Source organism: Syngnathoides biaculeatus, chromosome 23, assembly GCF_019802595.1.
Source record: "Syngnathoides biaculeatus isolate LvHL_M chromosome 23, ASM1980259v1, whole genome shotgun sequence".
Lineage (NCBI taxonomy): Eukaryota > Metazoa > Chordata > Actinopteri > Syngnathiformes > Syngnathidae > Syngnathoides > Syngnathoides biaculeatus.
The window spans coordinates 2,512,207-2,532,207 of NC_084662.1; the positions used below are offsets into that span (position 1 = coordinate 2,512,207).

The window sequence follows — 20,001 nt, forward strand, 5'->3', positions numbered from 1 at the left end:
CTGTGGGGCATAGCCACTAACCACATTATAGATAACACCTTCAATTTCAAATTTTAGTCGCATCACTCGATCTGATACTCTTTTCACCTCCAAGACATTCTTAGTCAGCTCTTCCTTTAAAATAACCCCTACTCCATTTCTCTTCCCATCTACTCCTTGGTAGAATAATTTAAACCCTGCTCCTAAACTTCTCGCCTTACTACCTTTCCACCTGCTCTCTTGGATGCACAGAATATCAACCTTTCTCCTCATCATCATGTCAACCAACTCCTGAGCTTTTCTTGTCATAGTCCCAACATTCAAAGCCCCTACACTCAGTTGTAGGCTCTGTGCATTCCTCTTTTTCTTCTGACGATGGATCCGATTTCATCCTCTTCTTTGTCTTTGACCCACAGTTGCTGAATTTCCACCGACGCCCTGCAGGTTAGCAGTGCCGGGTGGCGGGCGTTGTTAACTCGGGCCACGACCGATCCGGTATGCAATTCTTTAGATGAACGCTCATATTTGTTTGGCACAATTTTTACGCCGGATGCCCTTCCTGACCCAACCCTCTGCATTTATCTGGGCTTGGGACCGGCCAACAGATTGCACTGGTTTGTGCCCCCATAGGGCTGCATTCAATACAAAGCCATAGTATCCTCGGTATTTGGTTTTTTTTTTTTTTTTTTTTTTGCCGTTCACACAGAAACTGGCGGCATTTAACGTTACTCGTAAGCGATGTCGATGCCGTTTTTGAGTGGTTCTCACATCGCTGGTTTACTGTGAAAAGAATCCACCCCCTTTGACAACGCCATGCTCAATTTCGACCAATCCGTGAGTTACGTGTAATCCCGCAGAGGGTTCACAGGTCAGGGGTTGTCGGGTAGGAGCAATATGGCGGCAGGCGGGTGACATCGGCAAGGATTTGTCAGGCAGTTAGCATTTAGGCGTAATATCATTGTGGCGAAATTATAATACCTGGACCAATTCTAGAATTAGCAAGTACATTTATGGCGCTGTTGTACAGTTTATTGTGGCGGCTGTTGCTGTTTCTGCTTCACGGTAGAGCGCTAGTGTCCTGGCTCCGTGTATTGCTTCGGAGCTGGAAGGGGCGGCTGTGGGAGCGGGCAATGGCTACATTACTACTCCCATTGGCCTTAGTTGGGTTCCCGGACCATCGGAGGAAGTTGGACCACAACTCCGACTTTAATGGCACTGTCGGAAATGGAAACTGCGCTCCTCATCTCCGACACCGGTGGCTGAATGACGGCCAGTCTTTCGAGAAATTGCCGAGCCATATCGGCTTGTTAGTAATAGAAGAGGAGCCCAGCTTCACGGATGTTGCCAACCTGGTTGTGTGGTGTATGGCTGTTGGTATATCCTATGTCAGCATCTTCGATCATCATGGTAAATAAGCGTTTAACCTAATTTAATTGAACTGTTCTTTAAGTAGATCTGTGGCTCTATCTCCGAAAGAGTCAAAAATGTAATCTGTGATCATTTTTAGGGCAACCAATCGCTTGCTGTAAATTCCAGTTTCTACCGTAAACATTTATCACCACTAAAATACGGAATAAATTTGCAAATAAATCCATTACTCCCAGTCATTTTAAATGGTTTCGAATCCCAGTGAATGCATTGAAGCTCTGGTTTGCTTGACCTCGACTGAACTATTGAACCTAATTTGGACAAAGTTTAGTTTCCTATTTTGGAATAGTTTAGATATAATAAGTTACTACTTACTAAAAGTGTGCTCCCTTCTCCAGAGAAAAGTGAAGCTCAATGGTCACAAAATCAAAATTCATGATCCCCCCCCCCCTTGACAGTATGAGATGATGATCCCTGTTCAGTTCATTTGTGATTGCCAAAATAATTTTTTATTAGACAAATGGCTGAATCTAAAGAATTTTTTTTATAAAATGTATATATCTATATATAGCTACGCAAATGTGAATACACAGACACACGCATGCACACTGTTGAAGTTTATATACACTGTACAAAAACATTTTTTTTTATCACTATGTGAAGTCAAAACCTCTCCTGATTCATGTTGATCGTGATCACAAAATGTATTAATAATTTTGTTACATGCCACATTAATAATATAATATAATAATAATAATAGCAAGAATTACTCAAATAATTTTGTATGATTTTCTTCGTCAAAAGTTCACATACAGTGCCGTGAAAAAGTATTCACCTTCCTGATTTAAATTTTTTTTTCTCAATCACACACGTTTTCAAATCAAACCAATTTTAATATCACTCAGTGACAACTCAAAGAAATACAAAATGCAGTTTTCAAATGACAATTCAATCTATTAAGGCACAAACGGACGTAAGAAATCCAAACCTTTCTGACCCTCTGTGGAGAAAGTAATTTTCCCCTGAACCTAATAATGGGTTGTGCCACCCTTGGCAGCAAGAACTGGTGATCTTTCACATCGCTCTGGAGGAATTTTGTCCCACTCTTTGCAGAAATGTTTCAACCCTGCCATATTGGGAGGTTTTCAAGTATGAACTGCCTGTTTAAGGTCACATCACAGCGTCTCAATTGGATTTAAATCTGGACTTTGACTTGGCCACGGCAACTTTTTTTTCCGTTTATTTAAAGTGTATGGAATGTCTAATTTCTAATGCAAATTATTTATCTCAGCGATTGTAAACCAAAACGAATCCGTAAAAATGGTGAACACGTGTGTGGTTCAGTTTTGTAGCAATTCGAGTTATTCTGGTCACAGTTTACATTGTTTTCCAAAAGACCCAAGCCTCAGAAGAAAGTGGGTAAGGTTTATGCAAGCTAGAGGGCTAATTTTTCCAAACCCGGTCAGGTGTCTGTCATATGCAGTGAACATTTCACCCTGGACTCTTTTCCTGGTAGACTCATGTCTGAGATGGGTTTTAAACGTAAAAAAAAATAAAAACTTGGATCAGTACCTACCATACAGCCAGTTCCAACACCTGAACAGATCGCTGTTGCTAAAGGAACAAAACACGAACTTGAATCGGCCACTGAATCTGGACATGCTTTGTCAAGCTCCCCCCCACCACCAGAAAGTACCAAAACTGCCAAGAGCTTTTGTTAAAAGACAAGTTGCAAAGGTATGTAATTTTTTCCCTGAAAACTTTTAACAGTTTACATGGTTGAATGATAGAAGCACATGTCATTCTTAGCGAAAAATGTTTTATTAGTGCAAATTGTTTGACCATTCTCAACTAGAAAAAAAGGATATTGTGTACAAATGGCGGCAAGGTGGCACAGCTGGAAAGCATTGGCGTCACAGTGCCGATGATCCGTGTTCAAGCTCAGCCCTCCCTGTGTGAAGTTTGCATGTTCTCCCATGCTTGCGTGGGTTATCTCCTGGCACTCCGGTTTCCTCCCACATGCCAAAAACTTGCAACATTACTTGGAGACTCTAAATTGCCCTAGATGTGATTGTGAGTGTGGGTGTTTCTCGATGTGCCCTGCAATTGGCTGGCAACCAGTTCACTGTGTACCCTACCTCTTGCCCGTTGACAGCTGGGATAAGCTTCTCTTGTGAGGATAAGCTGCTAAGAAAATAGATAGATGGATATAAACCTTTTATTTATTAATCTTTGCAGGGATTTTATTTAAATAAAATACTACATAGCATTAAAACAAGCAGTATTACATACTAGTCATTCACAGATTAGGAGACCTGTTTGCAACTTATCAAAAATAATTTGTGCACCATGAAATACAATGAAATAAACCTGTGCTTTATCCATACATTTTTTCCCCTTATTTTATAAACTTTCAACCTTGTTTTTTATATTAATTACTGATGTTGCAGGGAACATCTGCTGCACAAGAGGTTGACATGGAACCAGCAGATACAGAATGTCCATCATTGTACATTCCAAAAGTTGCCAGACTGAAAAAAGAGCCTGTTCATGATAAAGGAACACAGATATCTGTCATGAAGTGCCATACCCTTTCCAAATGTATCAATGTATCCTGCAAACTGGTTGACAGAAATACCCAAACTAACAGTACCCACACAGTCCAACCTGACATTGCAATGCAAAGGGGAATGCAGACTGATCCCATTGGCTTTTTTCATTTGGTGAGAATGGTTGTAGCAATCCCCGAAAGCAGAACCAGAATACTGCTATATCAATGTTCACCCCAATTATTCCACTGGATCAAAGTAAGGATTCAAACGTGAATGATGCAAAGGACACAGAATATCAACCTTTGAACATTTCTTTACAGGAGGCCCAGAAGAATGTTATATATGACCAAACAGAATTGGGAAAAGAAAACCCACGAGCTTCTGACCCTGCCAGTGAAAGGAACTAGATAATGTTTGAAAATTATTTTAATCTGTTTGACATAAGTCCTTTATGTACTGGCCAAAGTCATGGTCACACGGAAAACAAATCTGGGAGTGGATTTGGCACAATGGTACGCATTATACAGAAATGCACAAGCTGTTCCTTTTCCAGAACGTGGGACAGGCGACCAATGATGAACCAGATGCCAGTTGGCAACCTAAATTTGTCTGCAGCCATCCTGTATTGTGGTTGTCAGATAAGCCCTATTTTATGTAAGCTGCAAATAATGAATGTTTCGTCAAAGAGCAGGCAAACACATCAGCATCACCAAAATTTTATATTGCACCCTCAGTTGTAATTGGATGGAGGGGAAAATCAAGCAGAGCTAATTCAGGAAATCAGACAAATCCCTGATGGAATCCACCTTACTGGAGAGTGTAGAAATGACAGTCCTGGTCACTCAGCTAAGTATGACTCTTATACTGTAAACTAGTAAAAATGTTGTTGAAATCCAGGTAGTACAGAGCAATGAAGCTGGAAACAGCAATGCTTGTGAACCACTGGCCTTTCAGAGATCATATTTGACATAAACTGAAGGGCTGACCATCTAAAGCGTGGTCACAGACAGACACAAGTCAGTAGCAGCCTTTATTCGAGACGCTTTAAAAGTAAACAACCCACCTTGTTCTGAGTTACAGCATTACAATGATGTGTGGCATACTGCCAAAGGTCTCCATAAAAATTTTACTAAGATTAGATATTTGCCCCCTGAAGTGATGCTCTTGAAAAGATCAATCTTAAATCATATGTATTATGTTGCAGCCACAGCACCTGCAGAAAAAAGGAAGGACTACCTAAAGGACATGTGGCTGTCCTTGGATAATCACATTTATGATCATCATGAACACAATTCCAATATACTGCATATCCATATTGTGATTATGTCCATTGGGTTTTTGAGCGGGACAAAGAGTGGTTTGTTCGTGGAACTATGGCCAGTATAAAACAGATGTCATCACATTGAATGCGGTGATCAAAGATGTGCAAAAGCTTACACCTAAATTCCAGACATCAACCTTGGAAACTTTCCATCGTCTGGTGATCAGATTTGCACCAAAGCACTCACACATTGGTTGGCCATCCCAAATGATCAGAACATATCTGGTACCTCTTCACCACAACAGAAAGGCCAGTAGACAATACAGAGTCGGCTTTCCAAAGTACAAAGCTGGGACAACACAGTACGAGCAATGAAAACGGAGCCAATGATATATTATGCCTCTTGGCTCATGTGGAAACTATTGACCTCCTACTCTGAGAGCCCTCATGCTTTTAGAAATTCCAACTCAGAGCTCAGAGATGAACAACCAAGAGCACTGACGACGGGATTCGTTCATCCTGACAAAGCCCAAGCTTTAGCACAACATATGTCAAGATTTGGCAACAGCAGAATGTGTACTAATTATTCCAACCTCAGGTGTTCTCCAATTACTCTTATTGGAAAATTAAATTATAATTCTGTGTGATTATGTGACATTTATAAAACATATAAGCATACAGTTCAATTAAAAATGCTATGGTTCTTGTTCTGTGGTGTATGTTTACTTCATATACAAACATATACATCAACATTTACACAAAAAAAAAAATCAGGATATAGGCCATTTAAATCCTGTGTACTCTTGGCCCTCTGGATTCGGAAAGGTGACATGAATCTTTGATACACAGCGGGATGGAAGTGGCATGTGATTATTTCTGCCAACAATTCCCCAACACCATTTCACAAGCTGTCTCTAAGCAGTATGTCGCATTAACCTGAAAATATACTCGTGACAAATTTCCAAAATGGGACTTTGTTTGAATGACCATTGATTGGAAAAATTCTGCTTTCATCAGGAACAATAATGTAAATAATTTATTTTGAAAAGTCCAATTGTAAATGGGGCGGCACGGTGGATCAGCTGGTAAACCATTGGCCTCACAGTTCTGAGTCCCGGGTTCGATCCCAGCCCTGCCTGTGTGGGGTTTGCTTGTTCTCCCCATGCCTGCGTGGGTTTCCTTCGGGCACTCCGGTTTCCTCCCACATTCCAAAAACATGCAAGATTAACTGGACACTCTAAATTGCTTGTAGGTGTGATTGTGAGTGCGAATGGTTGTTCATCTCTGTGCCCTGCGATTGGCTGGCAGCCAGTTCAGCGTGTACCCTGCCTCTTGCCCATTGACAGCTGGGATAGGCTCCAGCACTCCCTGCGACCCTCGTGAGGATAAGCAGGAAAGAAAATTGATGGATGGATAATTGTAAATGGTGCGGCATGGAGGCGCAGCTCTAAAGTGTTGGCCTCACAAGTATGAGGACCCGGGTTCAATCCCGGCCCCATGTGTGTGGAGTTCGCATATTTTCCCCGTGCCTGCGTGTGTCTTCTCTGGGATCTCCGGTTTCCTCCAAAATCCCAAAAACATGCAACATTAATTGGACACTAAATTGCCCCTAGCTGTGATTGTGAGTGGGACTCCTGTCTTTCTCCGTGTGCCCTGCGATTGACTGGGAACCATTTCCTTCTGCCTGATGACAGCTGGGATAGGCTCCAGCACTCCCGCGGCTCTTGTGAGGATAAGCAATGAAGAAAATGGATGGATGGATAGGATGTAAATGGCAAAAAGCTGGGCTGATTAAGAGAAATATTTGTCTCAAAATAGCTCTTACTCGTGTTGTGGAAAAGCCTGAATGGTAAATAGGCAACCTCTAGTACTCACCCTTCTGTTGTTTGCATAAATATGCAGTATTTACATGCACGCTTGTAGATATAATGAAAAAATAATGAATAAAAATGTGTTCACATTCACAAACTTCTATAGCTCAAAGAACCATATCAGTCCAGTAAATAGAACCATCCACATCATTTCCATTTGTATTTTAAGCATTTATTGCCCAAACAAAACCACAAGATACACGTTTACAGCTTTTCGTATAAAGATTTGTGGTTTTGCTCATGACATCTCAGGAAAATTGTGACTAAAATGGGGTTTGGACGGGGCTGGGTACTGTCGAGTTATGGCATCAGTTTACCACGTTATATATATATATTTATATTTATGGTGAAGCAAGTTACGGCCAGCAATTGCTCTTAAATTAACGTGGCAACATTTTAAACTGATTTTCAGCTTCTGTGTGTTTTGGTGCAATAATAATCCTTGTAAACACTAAATAGTTGTCGTGGTTGTCGGATTGTTGCATACTATTTTACTAAATGCACAGCGTTTGCATAATTTTAGAACAAGACCGGAAACTTCGTATAAACATTCAGGATTTCAAAGCCTTTACAGTTTCTCATTTTCTGACTAAACAAAACACAAATGCTTACCAGTCTTTGTTTCCAACACGAGGTATATCCTCCTCCCTGCGTCTGACAGCAATGTGCGATCATTTTTTGCTGATAATAAAAAAAAAATAAGCCTTCATAATGGATTTCAGATTCAAATACATCATAAAAAAACTTTCATATTGGCGAAAGGTGCATTAAAACCTTCCATCCACTTTAGTTACTTAATCCTTTTGTCAGTTTTACAATAAGCTTCAATTGGGAGTGACCGATTAAAGGAAATGTATTGTCTGTTGTATGAAGAATTAGTTGCTTTCATCAAAAACTCCTCTTGTAGTATCAGTATACCATGCAAACCTTTATGGCAATACGAGTTTATAAAACAGTTCAGTAAATTCTCATCTTAACTCTCAGAGCAACTGACAGCTCAATCAACACATCTCAACTCAAGGTTGACCCCTAAATCTCATTGTTGGTCTTCATTATGTTGCGCATCGGTGTCTAACAGATACTATTATGAAACTATACAATATTTTAGAATGTGCACATTCAGGAGCAACCACATTTACAGAGAATAGCGTGTTGAAAAGCTGTTGGCTTGGTTGTCTTAATGTTAAATGTATTTCTTTTTTTTTTTTTCTTTTTTTTTGGGTAGGTATTTTCAGGAAGAACAACTCCCGTCTGCTGGAGGTGATAGTGATGCAGCAACACCATCTCCTTGGTACAGAGCGATCCAAATATAATGTGGAGTTCCTAACCGACTCCGCCGACACATACCATAATAATGGTAAGGACACTGCATATCTGTCTAACTACCCCATTTGCCTGATGGTGGTGATACACTGAATTATGTCATTGTGAACAAGTTAGGGTTAGGGTTAGTCTTTTATTATGCCACATCATCATATACTTCAATGCAGTATATGTAAAAAGGTGAGTACACTTGAAAAATCCTCAAATAAATTAACACAAATACAGTGAACCCTGCACATTCAATTTCAAAGCAAGAAAATTGGAAATAGTCATTGAATTAATTTTACAGAAAATCAAGAAATATAACGTAAATAATATAAAATGTGACATCTTTCTTTCCAAACTCAAAAAAGTACTGTATAAGCTAAAATGCTCGATTCATCTTTCCTGAGAATAATGAACTAATATTTGATTGCATAACCACAGTTTCTGAAGAATGCTTCACTTCTGTGATAAATGGAGTTGATTAACTTCTGGCGCGGGTCAGCAGGTTTTGTAGCGCTGGACAATTGTTCCACGTTCCACAATTCCTCTGCATTTCTTGGTTTTGCCTCATGAACAGTTTTTTCAATTTATTTTATTTCATTTTGGGGCAGACCACAAGTTTTTGGTGGGATTATCGTCCGAGGATTGTGCTGGCCACTCCATTACTTCCCTTCTGTTTGTCTGGAACCAGGATTTGTTTGCTTGCTGGTGTGTTTGGTGTCGTTGTCTTGTCGAAACACCCATTTCAATTGCATTTCGTCCTCAGCATAAGGCAAGATGACTTTTTGCATTATTCTAATGTACCATATTTTCCGGACTATACATCGCTCCGGAGTACAAGTCTCACCACCCATAAAATCCTGGAGTATAAGTCGCATTTTCGGGGAAAATTTCTTTGATAAAATCCAACACTAAGAACAGACGTCATCAATTTAAAGTAAAAATAGAATAGAAGCAACAACAGGCTGAACAGTATGCTTACGTTACATGACACAACTGAGAACGTGCCTGGTATGTTAACATAACATACTAAGAGTTATTCCGATAACTATAGGATAAAAAATACACTAAGAAGTTAACCAAAACCATCTGAGTCACTCCATATATCCGGTAACTAAAATCCAATGAAATCTTCATCCTCAGTGTCACTTCTAAACAAGTCCACCAACTCCAAGGTATATAATGCACAGATTCCTCCTCTATGTCGCTTATATCATACTCATCGTCTGTTGCAGTTACAACTAGCCTATTCCAGCCTTTCTGAATCCGGACAGGATGGTTTTGGTTGTCACGGAAGCCTTTACTTTGTCGAGCTATCCAAAGACTTCCCAGAAAGTTGCATGGCGGATTCACCCGGGAAGCTGTGCTCTCGCAATGATGCAGAGACAGTTGGTCTGAGTGAGGTTGCCGTAGTCCAGAGGCTTTGGGTTGAACGCCGATCGTGTTGGAACAACTATGTAATTATGGAAACGCTTTTGACAAAGGTCGCTCAAAGAAAATAATATGAGTACCACTGAAGTTTTCAACAAGAATGGATAGCCTTTTTGGAGGGGGCGGGTTCTGCTGTGTGTCTGCATTCACAGATGGGCAGTATGCCAAAGCATTCGTTCTCCATGTTAGCAATAAACATTTTGCCAACTTTGCATAAAAACAAGACAATCAAATGAATAAAAGACATGCCTTTGTCGTCAAGAACCGTTCACCATTGCTCCATCATGATGGCAAATCAAATTGAATTACGTTCACGATAAACGAACAAAAGTCTCAACACCTGCATGAAGCTGAATCTAACGATGTATGACAAGTTGCATTCATGGTAAGAAGTACTTTTGTCATCATTGGTGAGCAACATCATAGATTTTCTCAATGGCATTTTTGTGCAGTCCTTCTCAGTTGTTATAAGTTACAGCTACATGGGCCCAGAGCGCCCTCTTATGGTTGTCAGTGTGAAAATAACCTACAAACTACTTGAATAATGGATGGATGTATGTAATAATGTGTTAATAATTTCACATAAAAGTCGCTCTGGAGAATAAGTCGTACCCCCAGCCAAACTATTCTGGAAAAAAAAAACGGCGACTTATAGTCTGAAAAATACGGTACTCAAACTGATCCATGTTCGCTGGTATGCGACGAATAGGACATGCCCAAAAGCTGACTCTTCCACCACCATGCCTCTCTGTCTTCACTATGTACTGTGGCTTAAATTCAGTGTTTGCAGGATATCTGACAACCTGTCTGTGGCCTTAAATTAAAAAAAAAAAAAAAAAAAAAAAAAAAAACAAAAAAAAAACATTACCCCCCATCAGTCCACAAAATATTATGCCATTTCTTTTTGGGCCAGTCAGTGTGTTTGGTAAATTGTAACAGTTTCAGCATTTTTTTTTCTAACGATAGAACTTTGCGGGGCTTCTTGCTGGTATCTTGGCATCACATAGACGACGTCTGGTTGTCACAGCACTCACAAGCAATCTTAGCTCTTCTTTCATCCTCCAGGAGCTAATCATTGACTCTTTGCCAATTTGGTTATTCTTCGATCCATCTGAACAGTTGTCTTTCCTTCGTCTTTCTGGTATTAGCTGCCATTTCAAAGCATTTATCAGTTTATCTGAACAGCCCATGTTTTTCTGCACTTCTTTATAGGTTTTCCCTTCTTATTAATTTCTTAATCAAATAACCCGCTTCTTCAGAACAGTGTCTTGAATGACCCATTTTGTTTTTCAAAAAGAAATATACAGCAACCATATGCAAAGTCTGTTACCTTGATTGATCCTTAAACGTCCACTGTGATGAAATGCATGATTTTTAGTATGTTATCAATGAAGAAACGGCAGCCGGTATGGACCCAGCCGTTTTTTCACCACAAAACATGATTTCGACATATGGCTTTTTGTAACTCCCGCCATGAAAATCCTCCCGGGGGATTTGTATTTGAGTAGAAGCAGGAAGTGACGTACAGGGAAGTAACACACTCGGTCTCGTCTGTTTATACGGGTTTTTACCTGCTGGAAGGTAGCTCGTTGTTCCTTCGTGTTAGCCAAAATGCCGGCTTGTTGTATTGGTGCATATTGCTCGAACACTTAGGAGGATGGATTTGCTCTTCGTACTTTTCCCAAAGATCTGGTTCGTCGTGAAAAATTGATTGCACAGGTGCAGTGAACGAGAGCTCCGTGAGTTTCAAACGACAGGTAGGCGTGTACACAGCTACTAAAAAAATAGGAGTTGGGGGTGGCGTAATCCGTAAATCAGGGGTGCTAAATGTGTCGATGTGCGCATCGGAAGCCTTCCGTGCAGCAGCTGCTGAAGGACGGCCTCTGCAGGCTTCTTTGTGGATCACCACCGGCCTTGTCGACAAGACCGAGCTGGCCTTGTGAATCGCGACCGGCGTTGTCGATAAGGGGAGGCAGTTTGGCCGTGACGTCGTCGTCGCTCGTGGACGGGGAGGCAGTTTGGCCGCGGTGTAGTCATCGCTCGCGGGTGGAGTTCTTTTTATCACTGCCGCACGGAGGTGGATCGGGCGGGGAGGTGGTTTGGCCGTGATCCGCATATCATCTAAATATGGCTCGAAACGATAAGGTAATATTCCCCCGATCACTTCACTCGGTTGTGAGACGTTCTCTTCGAAAAAAGCTTCCGTGTCAGAAGGGGCGCGTTTGTCTCCCATAGTCAGGGTGCACCGTGTAATTTCATTGGTGAATGTCCGGGTGACGTCACAGACAGAGGATGCACCCAATATGGCGACCACTTGGATGTCGAATGACAAATCCGCAACTTTGCGCATGGATGACGTGTGCTCCATATTTATTTTTTCTATATGAAAAAATAAATGTGAGTGGAGAGCGCACATCGACATATTTTGTACGCGGATCTTTTGTTACGTTATGAGACCGATTACGTGGTCCGCCCCAAACTATTTTTTTTTAGTAGCTGTATACACCCACGAAGCTCTCGTCCTCTGCACCCGTGCAATCCATTTTTCACAACGAAGTTATGAAGGGTAAATCCGTTCTCCCAAGTGTTCAAGCTATGTCCAGCAATGCAATGAGCCGGCATTTTGGCTAAGAACGAAGGGACAACAAGCTACCTTCCCGAAGGTAAAACTAATGAAAACAAACGAGTCCACTTGAGGGCGCTGCTATCCTTTACATCACTTCCTGCTTTTTCTCGAAAACAAATCCCTCGAGAGGATTTTCATGGGGGGAGTTACATAAAGCTGTATACGTCAAAATCATGTTTTGTGGTGGGAAAAAAACGCATGGGCCCATATTGGCTGACGTTTTTTTTCATTAATAGCATACAAAAAAATCATCCATTTCATGACAGTAGCCCTTTAAAAAAGGGCCACTTGTTGAACACCTTTTTTCCCCACACAATGATTGTCCTCACTCATTGAACTATTTTTTATGGACACGCCCCTTTCAGTAAATTATTCAGTTTCACAGAATCAGAAGTATATCCGTCATGCCTGTTAGGTCTGTTTTCTATACCTTTACTAACTCTTCAAGAAACATACTTGCAGTGTAGAAGTTTTTAACTGAATTTTAAGAAAAACAGTGATTTGTTTTGCTACTTTTGTGGGATTGCTGTTATTTGGAACAACTCTATATAGGGGAATGTTAAATCAATGGAGTAATCAAAAGGTGAAGGGGATACAATTTTTTTTCCTCCCTATCTTCATAGCAGTTTAAATCCTATTTGGTCAGACCTTGACAGTTATTTTCACCAGGACGGGCAAAAAATCTGAACTGTATATGATGGCCGGACCAACAAGAATTTTTTTTTTTCATCCATCTATTTCCTGAGATGCTCATCGTCACAAGGGTTGTGGAAGTCCTGGTCTCATCACAGCTTGTACAAACCCCCAAATCATTCAAACTCCAAGCTTCTATTGCCAACCTCCCCAAGGCTGCGATGAAGGTATCACAATCCACTGTTTGAAGAAGAGAACATAAAGGCCATACCACAAAACCTTTTCATTCTAGTAATTTGGGGATGTGGGATTATTTAACATTGATCTGAAACTTCACCAAAGATACAGCTAGCGAAATGACATCACAATGAGTTGGGATAAAATTCACAAACATCTCACAATATCACAAACGCTAACCTTGTCCCTCAACAGGGAGTAAGGCCCCAAAAAATGTGGTTCTTCCGATTTTCTACATTTCAGAACTAGGGTCAGTTGGGGTTTTTTTTTCCTTCCAAAATATTTTTACTCAGTCTCCACCACATAATTCCATTTTGCATTGCAAAACACCAGATATTTTGCAGAGATGAGAAATAACCTTTATTTTGTCACAAACAAGGCAGAGGGTAGAACCCAGATTTTGTAAAATACAAAATTGGTTGCACGGACAAGTTCAGGGACAGAGTGCAATCTGCAAATGTGATTTTTGGACTTTTCACTGTATTTTGCACCAGGAAGATTTGTGTTGCAAAGTAATTAAAGATGGATAACATCATGAAGGTGGTCATCAAAACTGTTACTTTAATCCAATCCAGAAATGTGAGTCACCATCATCTTGACAGCCTTCTAAGAGAAAAAGATCACATCTATAGTTTACCATACCACACTGAGGTAAGGACGTTAAGCAGAGGTGTTGTGCTGAGACATTTTTGATTTACGTGAAGAAATTGGACAGTATCTCTTCACCCTGGAGCCTCACTCTTCCCCCACCACCTCTCTCATTCACTCACATATATTCTGTTTTACCTCAGCTAATCTTCATTCCTCACATTTCCAGTGCATGCCTCCATCTTTGTAATTGTTCACCCACCTCCTCCCTCCTTTCACTGCAGATCACAATGTCATCTGCGAACATCATGGTCCAAGGGGATTCCAGCCTAACCTCATCTGTCAGGCAATCCATTACCACAGCAAACAGGAAGGGGCTCAGAGCTGATCCCTGATGCAGTCCCACCTCCACCTTAAATTCTTCTGTCATACCGACGGTACACCTCACCACTGTTCTGCTTTCCTCATACATGTCCTGTCCTATTGTAACATATTTCTCCTCCATACTAGACTTAAGCTTGCAGTACCACAATTCCTCTCTTGGTAGTCCGTCATAGGCTTTCTCTAGATCCACAGAGACGCAATGTAGTTCCTTTTGACCTTCTCTGTACTTTTTCACAAGCATCCTCAAGGCAAATAATGCATCTGTGGTACTCTTTCTAGGCATGAAACTATACTGTTGCTCGCAGATACTTCTGTCCTAAGTCTTGCTTCCACTACTGGTTCCCATAACTTCATTGTGTGGCTCATCGACTTTATTCCTCCATAGGTCCCACAGCTACACAAATCACCTTTCTTCTTAAAATTGGGAACTAACACACTTTTCCTCCATTCTTCAGACATCTTTTCGCCCGCTAGTGTTCTGTTGAATAAATTGGTCAAAAACTCCACAGCCACCTCTCCAAATTGCTTCCATACCTCCACTGGTATGTGACCAGGACCAACTGCCATTCCATTTTTCATCCTCCTGAGTGCCTTTCTAACTCCCCCCTTAGTAATCATTGCCACTTCCTGGTCCTTCACACTTGCCTCTTCTACTCTTCCTTCACTCTAATTTTCTTCATTTTCTTCATTCATCAACTTCTCAAAGCATTATTTCCATCTATTTAGCACACTACTTGCACCAGTCAACACATTTCCATCTCTTTCTTTAATCACGCTTACCTGCTGCACATCATTTCCACCTCAGTCCCTCTGTCTGGCCAACCTGTAGAGATCCTTTTCTCCTTCTTTCGTGTCCAACCTGGTATGTATGTTGTCTTAAGCCTTCGTCACCTCTACCTTTGTCTTTCATCACATCTCAATGTATTCTTTTTGCCTCTCCTCAGTCCTCTCAGTGTCCCACTTCTTCTTCGCTAACCTCTTTCCTTGTATAACTTCCTGTAATTTTGGGTTCCACAACCAAGTCTCCTCTCCTTTTTTACCAGAAGACACACCAAGTACTCTCCTGCCTGTCTCTCTGATCAACTTGGCTGTAGTAGTCCAGTCTTCCGGGAGCTCCTCCTGTCCATCGAGAGCCTGCCTCACCTCTTTCTGAAAGGTTGCACAACATTCTTCCTTTCTCAGCTTCCACCACATGGTTCTCTGCTCTACCTTTGTCTTCTTAATCTTCCTACCAACCACCAGAGTCATCCTACACACCACCATCCTATGCTGTCGAACTACCAGTGCTTTACAGTCTATGCCTCCTTCAGATTACATCATCTGCAAAAAATATACTCCACCTGCGTGCTCCACTCTTGTAGGTCAAACTATGTTCCTGCCTCTACTGGAAAAAAGTGTTCACTACTGCCATTTCCATCCTTTTTGCAAAGTCCACCACCATCTGTCCCTCCAATTTCCTTTCCTGGATGCTGTACTTACCCATCACTACTTCTTCTGTTTCCTTCACCAAGATGTCCATTAGAATCTGCACCAATCACAACTCTTTCTGTGTCAGGGATACTCGGAACTATTACAACTAGTTCCTTCCAGAATTTCTCTCTCAACTTTAGGTCACATCCTGCCTGTGGGGGACACATTATACATACTTAAAGCTACATACTTCAAATTGCAGCCTCATCACGCAGTCTGATACTCGTTTCACTTCCAATACATTATTAGCTGACTTTTCCTTTAAAATAACCTCTACTCCATTTCTCTTCCCATCTACTCCATGGTAAAATAATTTAAACCCTGCTCCTCAACTTCTAGCTTTACTACCTTACCACCTGCTCTTTTGGACGCACAATATGTCAACCTTTCTCCTAATCATCATGTCAACAAACTCCTGATCTTTTCCTGTCATAATCCCAGCATTCAAAGTCCCTACACACAGTTGTTGGCTCTGTGCATTCCTCATCTTCTTCTGCCGACAAATCCGCTTTCTTCCTCCTCCTTGTCTTCGACCCACAGTAGCTGAATTTCCACTGACGCCCTAATGGTGTCGGCTGTTTTTAATCCGCGCCACGGCCGATCCATTGTGGTATTCTGTTGATCAGGAGTGCTCAGTGTGTCGATCGCGGAACAGCGTGACAAAAAAAAAGACATCAGCCAATAGTCCCTCTAAACTGCGCGCATAACATTATTAGCTATTAGCTATTCCGTTTGTGGCATTTTGCAATGTGATTTAATGAGTGAGGGATGACTGGTTGTTACATCCAATGGCACAATTCACATAGATACTGTAAAAAATGAAAAGAAGCCACTAGTTTTCTTTTAGGCAGCACACTGAACTTTCTCTAACAATGACCGCTGCTCCACCGTACTCTTTTCCTAGTTTACCGTACAACCACCTAACCCCCCCCCCCCCAAAAAAAAAAAAAAAAAAAAAAAAACGTACACTCATAATTAGAACTGTTACAGTACTTACACAGCCCATCAATGTGCTTTATAATGGACGAGATTTTCTCTTTTCCGAGTGGGAACGGTCCGGTCAGAAGCCAAAGCAGAAAATGCAGGATGGTGTAATTTTAAAATTACACGTTGGCACAGCCTGATCCAGGATGAAAGCACAGACAATACAGCGCACAAAAAGCTAATCCTGTATTTTAACTATTGGAGCCAACCTAACATTAACCTTAAAGGGCTACTGTCATGAAATGGATGATTTTTTAGTAACTAACGTAATAAAAGATACGTGAACGAAATGTCGATGTGCACGTCAGCCTGCTGCGCGGACTGTGGCGAATCTGAAGAACCCAGCCAAGAATGGCTCACTACCATGTTCGAGTACTGCGGCTATGAACATCCCCTTATAAAAGCAGCACGGCTTGCCTCCATTACATGCCACCACGGTGCCGAAAATCGGCCACACCGGCTGAGGCGCCGAGTTCGGCGTTCACGGCTTCTGTGAAGGCTGCGCGTCGGGCTTTGCGGACGGGGGCGGCTTTGAAGAACCCAGCCGAAAATGCCTCACTCAGCCGCGTGCGCGCAATAAAGCCCGACTTTGTTGTTCATCGCTTACTGCGGCGTCTATGAAAAACCCCCGAAAGCAGCACCGCTCGGCTCCGTCATAAGCCACACCGGCCGGCTGTGATGAGCCGCGATGGCTCATCTCCGCCGCGGAAGTGGATCCGACGGGGACACGGTTTGGCCGTGATCGCATATCATCTGAATATGGCTCGAAACAGTGTAATATTGCCCCGAGGGCTCGAAACAGTCGTGTAGTATTGCCCCGGTAACTTCTCGGTTGTGTGGTGTTCTCCTTTTCGAAAAGAGCTTCCGTGTCAGAAGAGGCGCGTTTGTCTCCCACAGTTAGGGTGCACCACGTGTTTTCATTGGCGAATGTCTGGGTGATGTCACAGACGGAGGATGCAGCCAATATGGCAACCACTTGGATATCGCAGAATGAGACTTCTGCAACTTTGCGCATGGATGATGCTTTATTTTTTCGTATAGACATTGAAGTGAATAATGTATGTATTTTTCAATACAATATTTTAGAATGTTTATAGGGATGACACTTGGGCTTTAAAATGGTTTGGGAGCATCATCATCATCCCCCCACCCCACCCCCCTGTCGTCAGTAGCTCGTGAGAGGCTAGCTGCTTGAAAAGTAAATCTTGGGGTAAAAAAGTCTGGGCACCTCTGCTGTAGATGAAAGCTCATATTTGCTTGGCACAGTTTTAGACCGGATGCCATCCTGACGCAACCCTCTGCATTTGTCTGAGCTTAGGAGTTTGTATTAGCTTGTGTCCCCAGGGCTGCATTTCTTTGCTGTGATATACTTGTGTGAATAACTGAGATATTGTTTTTTTGTCCATCAGAATAAGGAAAAAAAATGACATTTTTTTGATTAATTGTGATGTAGGTTTGTACTGTTATGGGCCCCATTAAAACAGAAAACAATTGGAAGTTTTTGTTTTTAAGTTATAAAAACTGTAACTAGGTGTAAACAATGAGGAAAATGAGTATTTGAACACCCTGCTATATTGCAAGTTCTCCCACTGAAAAATCATGGAGGGGTCTGAAATTTTCATCGTAGGTCCATCTAAACAGAAAAATCCAGAAATCAGTGTGATTTTTTTTTTTTTTTTTTTTTTTAAACAATATGTGTGATACAACTGCAAATAAGTATTTGAACACCTGAGAAAATCAATGTTAATATTTTGTACAGTAGACTTTGCAATTACAGAGGTCAAATGTTTCCTGTAGTTATTCATCAGGTTTGCACACAGTGCAGGAGGGATTTTGGCCATCTCTTCCATGCATATCTTCTCTAGATCAGACAGGTTTCTGGGATGTTGCTGAGAAACACAGAGTTTCAGCTCCCTCTAAAGATTTTCTATTGGCATTAGGTCTGGAGACTGGCTAGGCCATGCCAGAACCTTGATATGCTTCTTACGGAGCCACTCCTTGGTTTTCCTGCCTGTGTGCTTCGGGTCATTGTCATGTTGAAAGACCCAGCCACTCAATGCTCTGACTGAGGGAAAGAGGTTGTTCCCCAAAATATCACAATACATGGCCGCGGTCATCCTCTCCTTAATACAGTGCAGTCATCCTGTCCCATGTGCAGAAAAACACCCCCAAAGCATGATACTACCACCCCCATACTTCATAGTAGGGATGGTGTTCTTAGTATAGAACTCATTGTTCGTCTTCTTCCAAACGCATTTAGTAGAATTATGACCAAAAAGTTACATTTTCGTCCCATCTGACCACAAAACCTTATTCCATGACTCCTCTATATCATCCAAATGGTCACTGGCAAACTTAAGACGGGCCTTGACATGTGCTGGTTTAAGCAGGGGAACCTTCCGTGCCATGGATGATTTCAAACCATGACGTCTTAGTGTATTACCAACAGTCACCTTGGAAACAAGGAAGCCTTGGTCCCAGCTCTTTTCTGGTTATTGACCAAGTCCTGTCGTGTAGTCCTGGGCTGATTCCTCACCTTTCTAAGGATCATTGAGAGCATGCGGCGCTACTCCGTTTGACATTGACAGTCATTTTTCGCTTCTTCCATTTTCTAATGATTGCTCAAACAGTGGACCTTTTTTCACCAAGCTGCTTGGCAATTTCTCTGTAGCCCTTTCCAGCCATGTGGAGTTGTACAATTTTGTCTCTGGTGTCTTTGGACAGCTCTTTGGTCTTAGCCATGTTACAAGTTTGTGTCTTACTGATTGTATGGGGTGGACAGGTGTCTTTATGCTGCTAACAACCTCACATAGGTGCATCTGATTCAGGATAATACATCCAATGGAGGTGGAGTTTTCAAGGCAGATTAACAGGTCTTTGTGGGTCATAATTTTACCTGATAGACAGGTGTTCAAATACTTATTTACAGTTGTATCATACAAATAAATCGTTAAAAAATTATACATTGTGATTTATGGATTTTTTTTTTTCAAGATCATCTCCCACAGTGGACATGCACCTAGGATGAAAATTTCAGACCCCTCCATGATTTCCAAGTGGGAGAACTTGAACTATAGCAGGGTGTTCAAATACTTATTTTCTTCACTTGTATAGACCATGATTTTGTGGTCCAGCTCTCTTTTTCATCGAGTTTCCTCCATGTGGCCCCTGAGCTAGAACGGGTTTGACACCCCCTGCTCTAACCAATCGCGCCACTTTTTCACAGAAGGAAGTCAGTTGGACTAGTTCAACACACATTGCCTTTTTGTAATTAGTGTCACTGTGTTTATACTGGTCCTGGCTATAGAG

The 20,001-nt window shown here is 41.6% G+C and overlaps 1 protein-coding gene across 5 annotated transcripts in view; it reads left to right on the plus strand.

Annotated features, from left to right (window-relative positions):
- Positions 1–737: 737 nt before the first annotated feature.
- nus1 (NUS1 dehydrodolichyl diphosphate synthase subunit) overlaps positions 738–20,001 on the plus strand; it is a 38,543-nt gene continuing 19,279 nt past the window's right edge. For 2 of the 5 annotated variants that reach the window (XM_061811937.1, XM_061811939.1), the window contains exons 1-2: positions 793–1,386; positions 8,257–8,388. In XM_061811937.1, coding sequence (XP_061667921.1) covers positions 990–1,386; positions 8,257–8,388 — 529 coding nt within the window. In that variant the 5' untranslated portion in view covers positions 793–989. Of the gene's footprint in view, positions 1,387–8,256; positions 8,389–20,001 lie in introns of all 5 variants that reach the window. The other 3 variants (XM_061811942.1, XM_061811941.1, XM_061811940.1) reach the window with 3 other exon arrangements.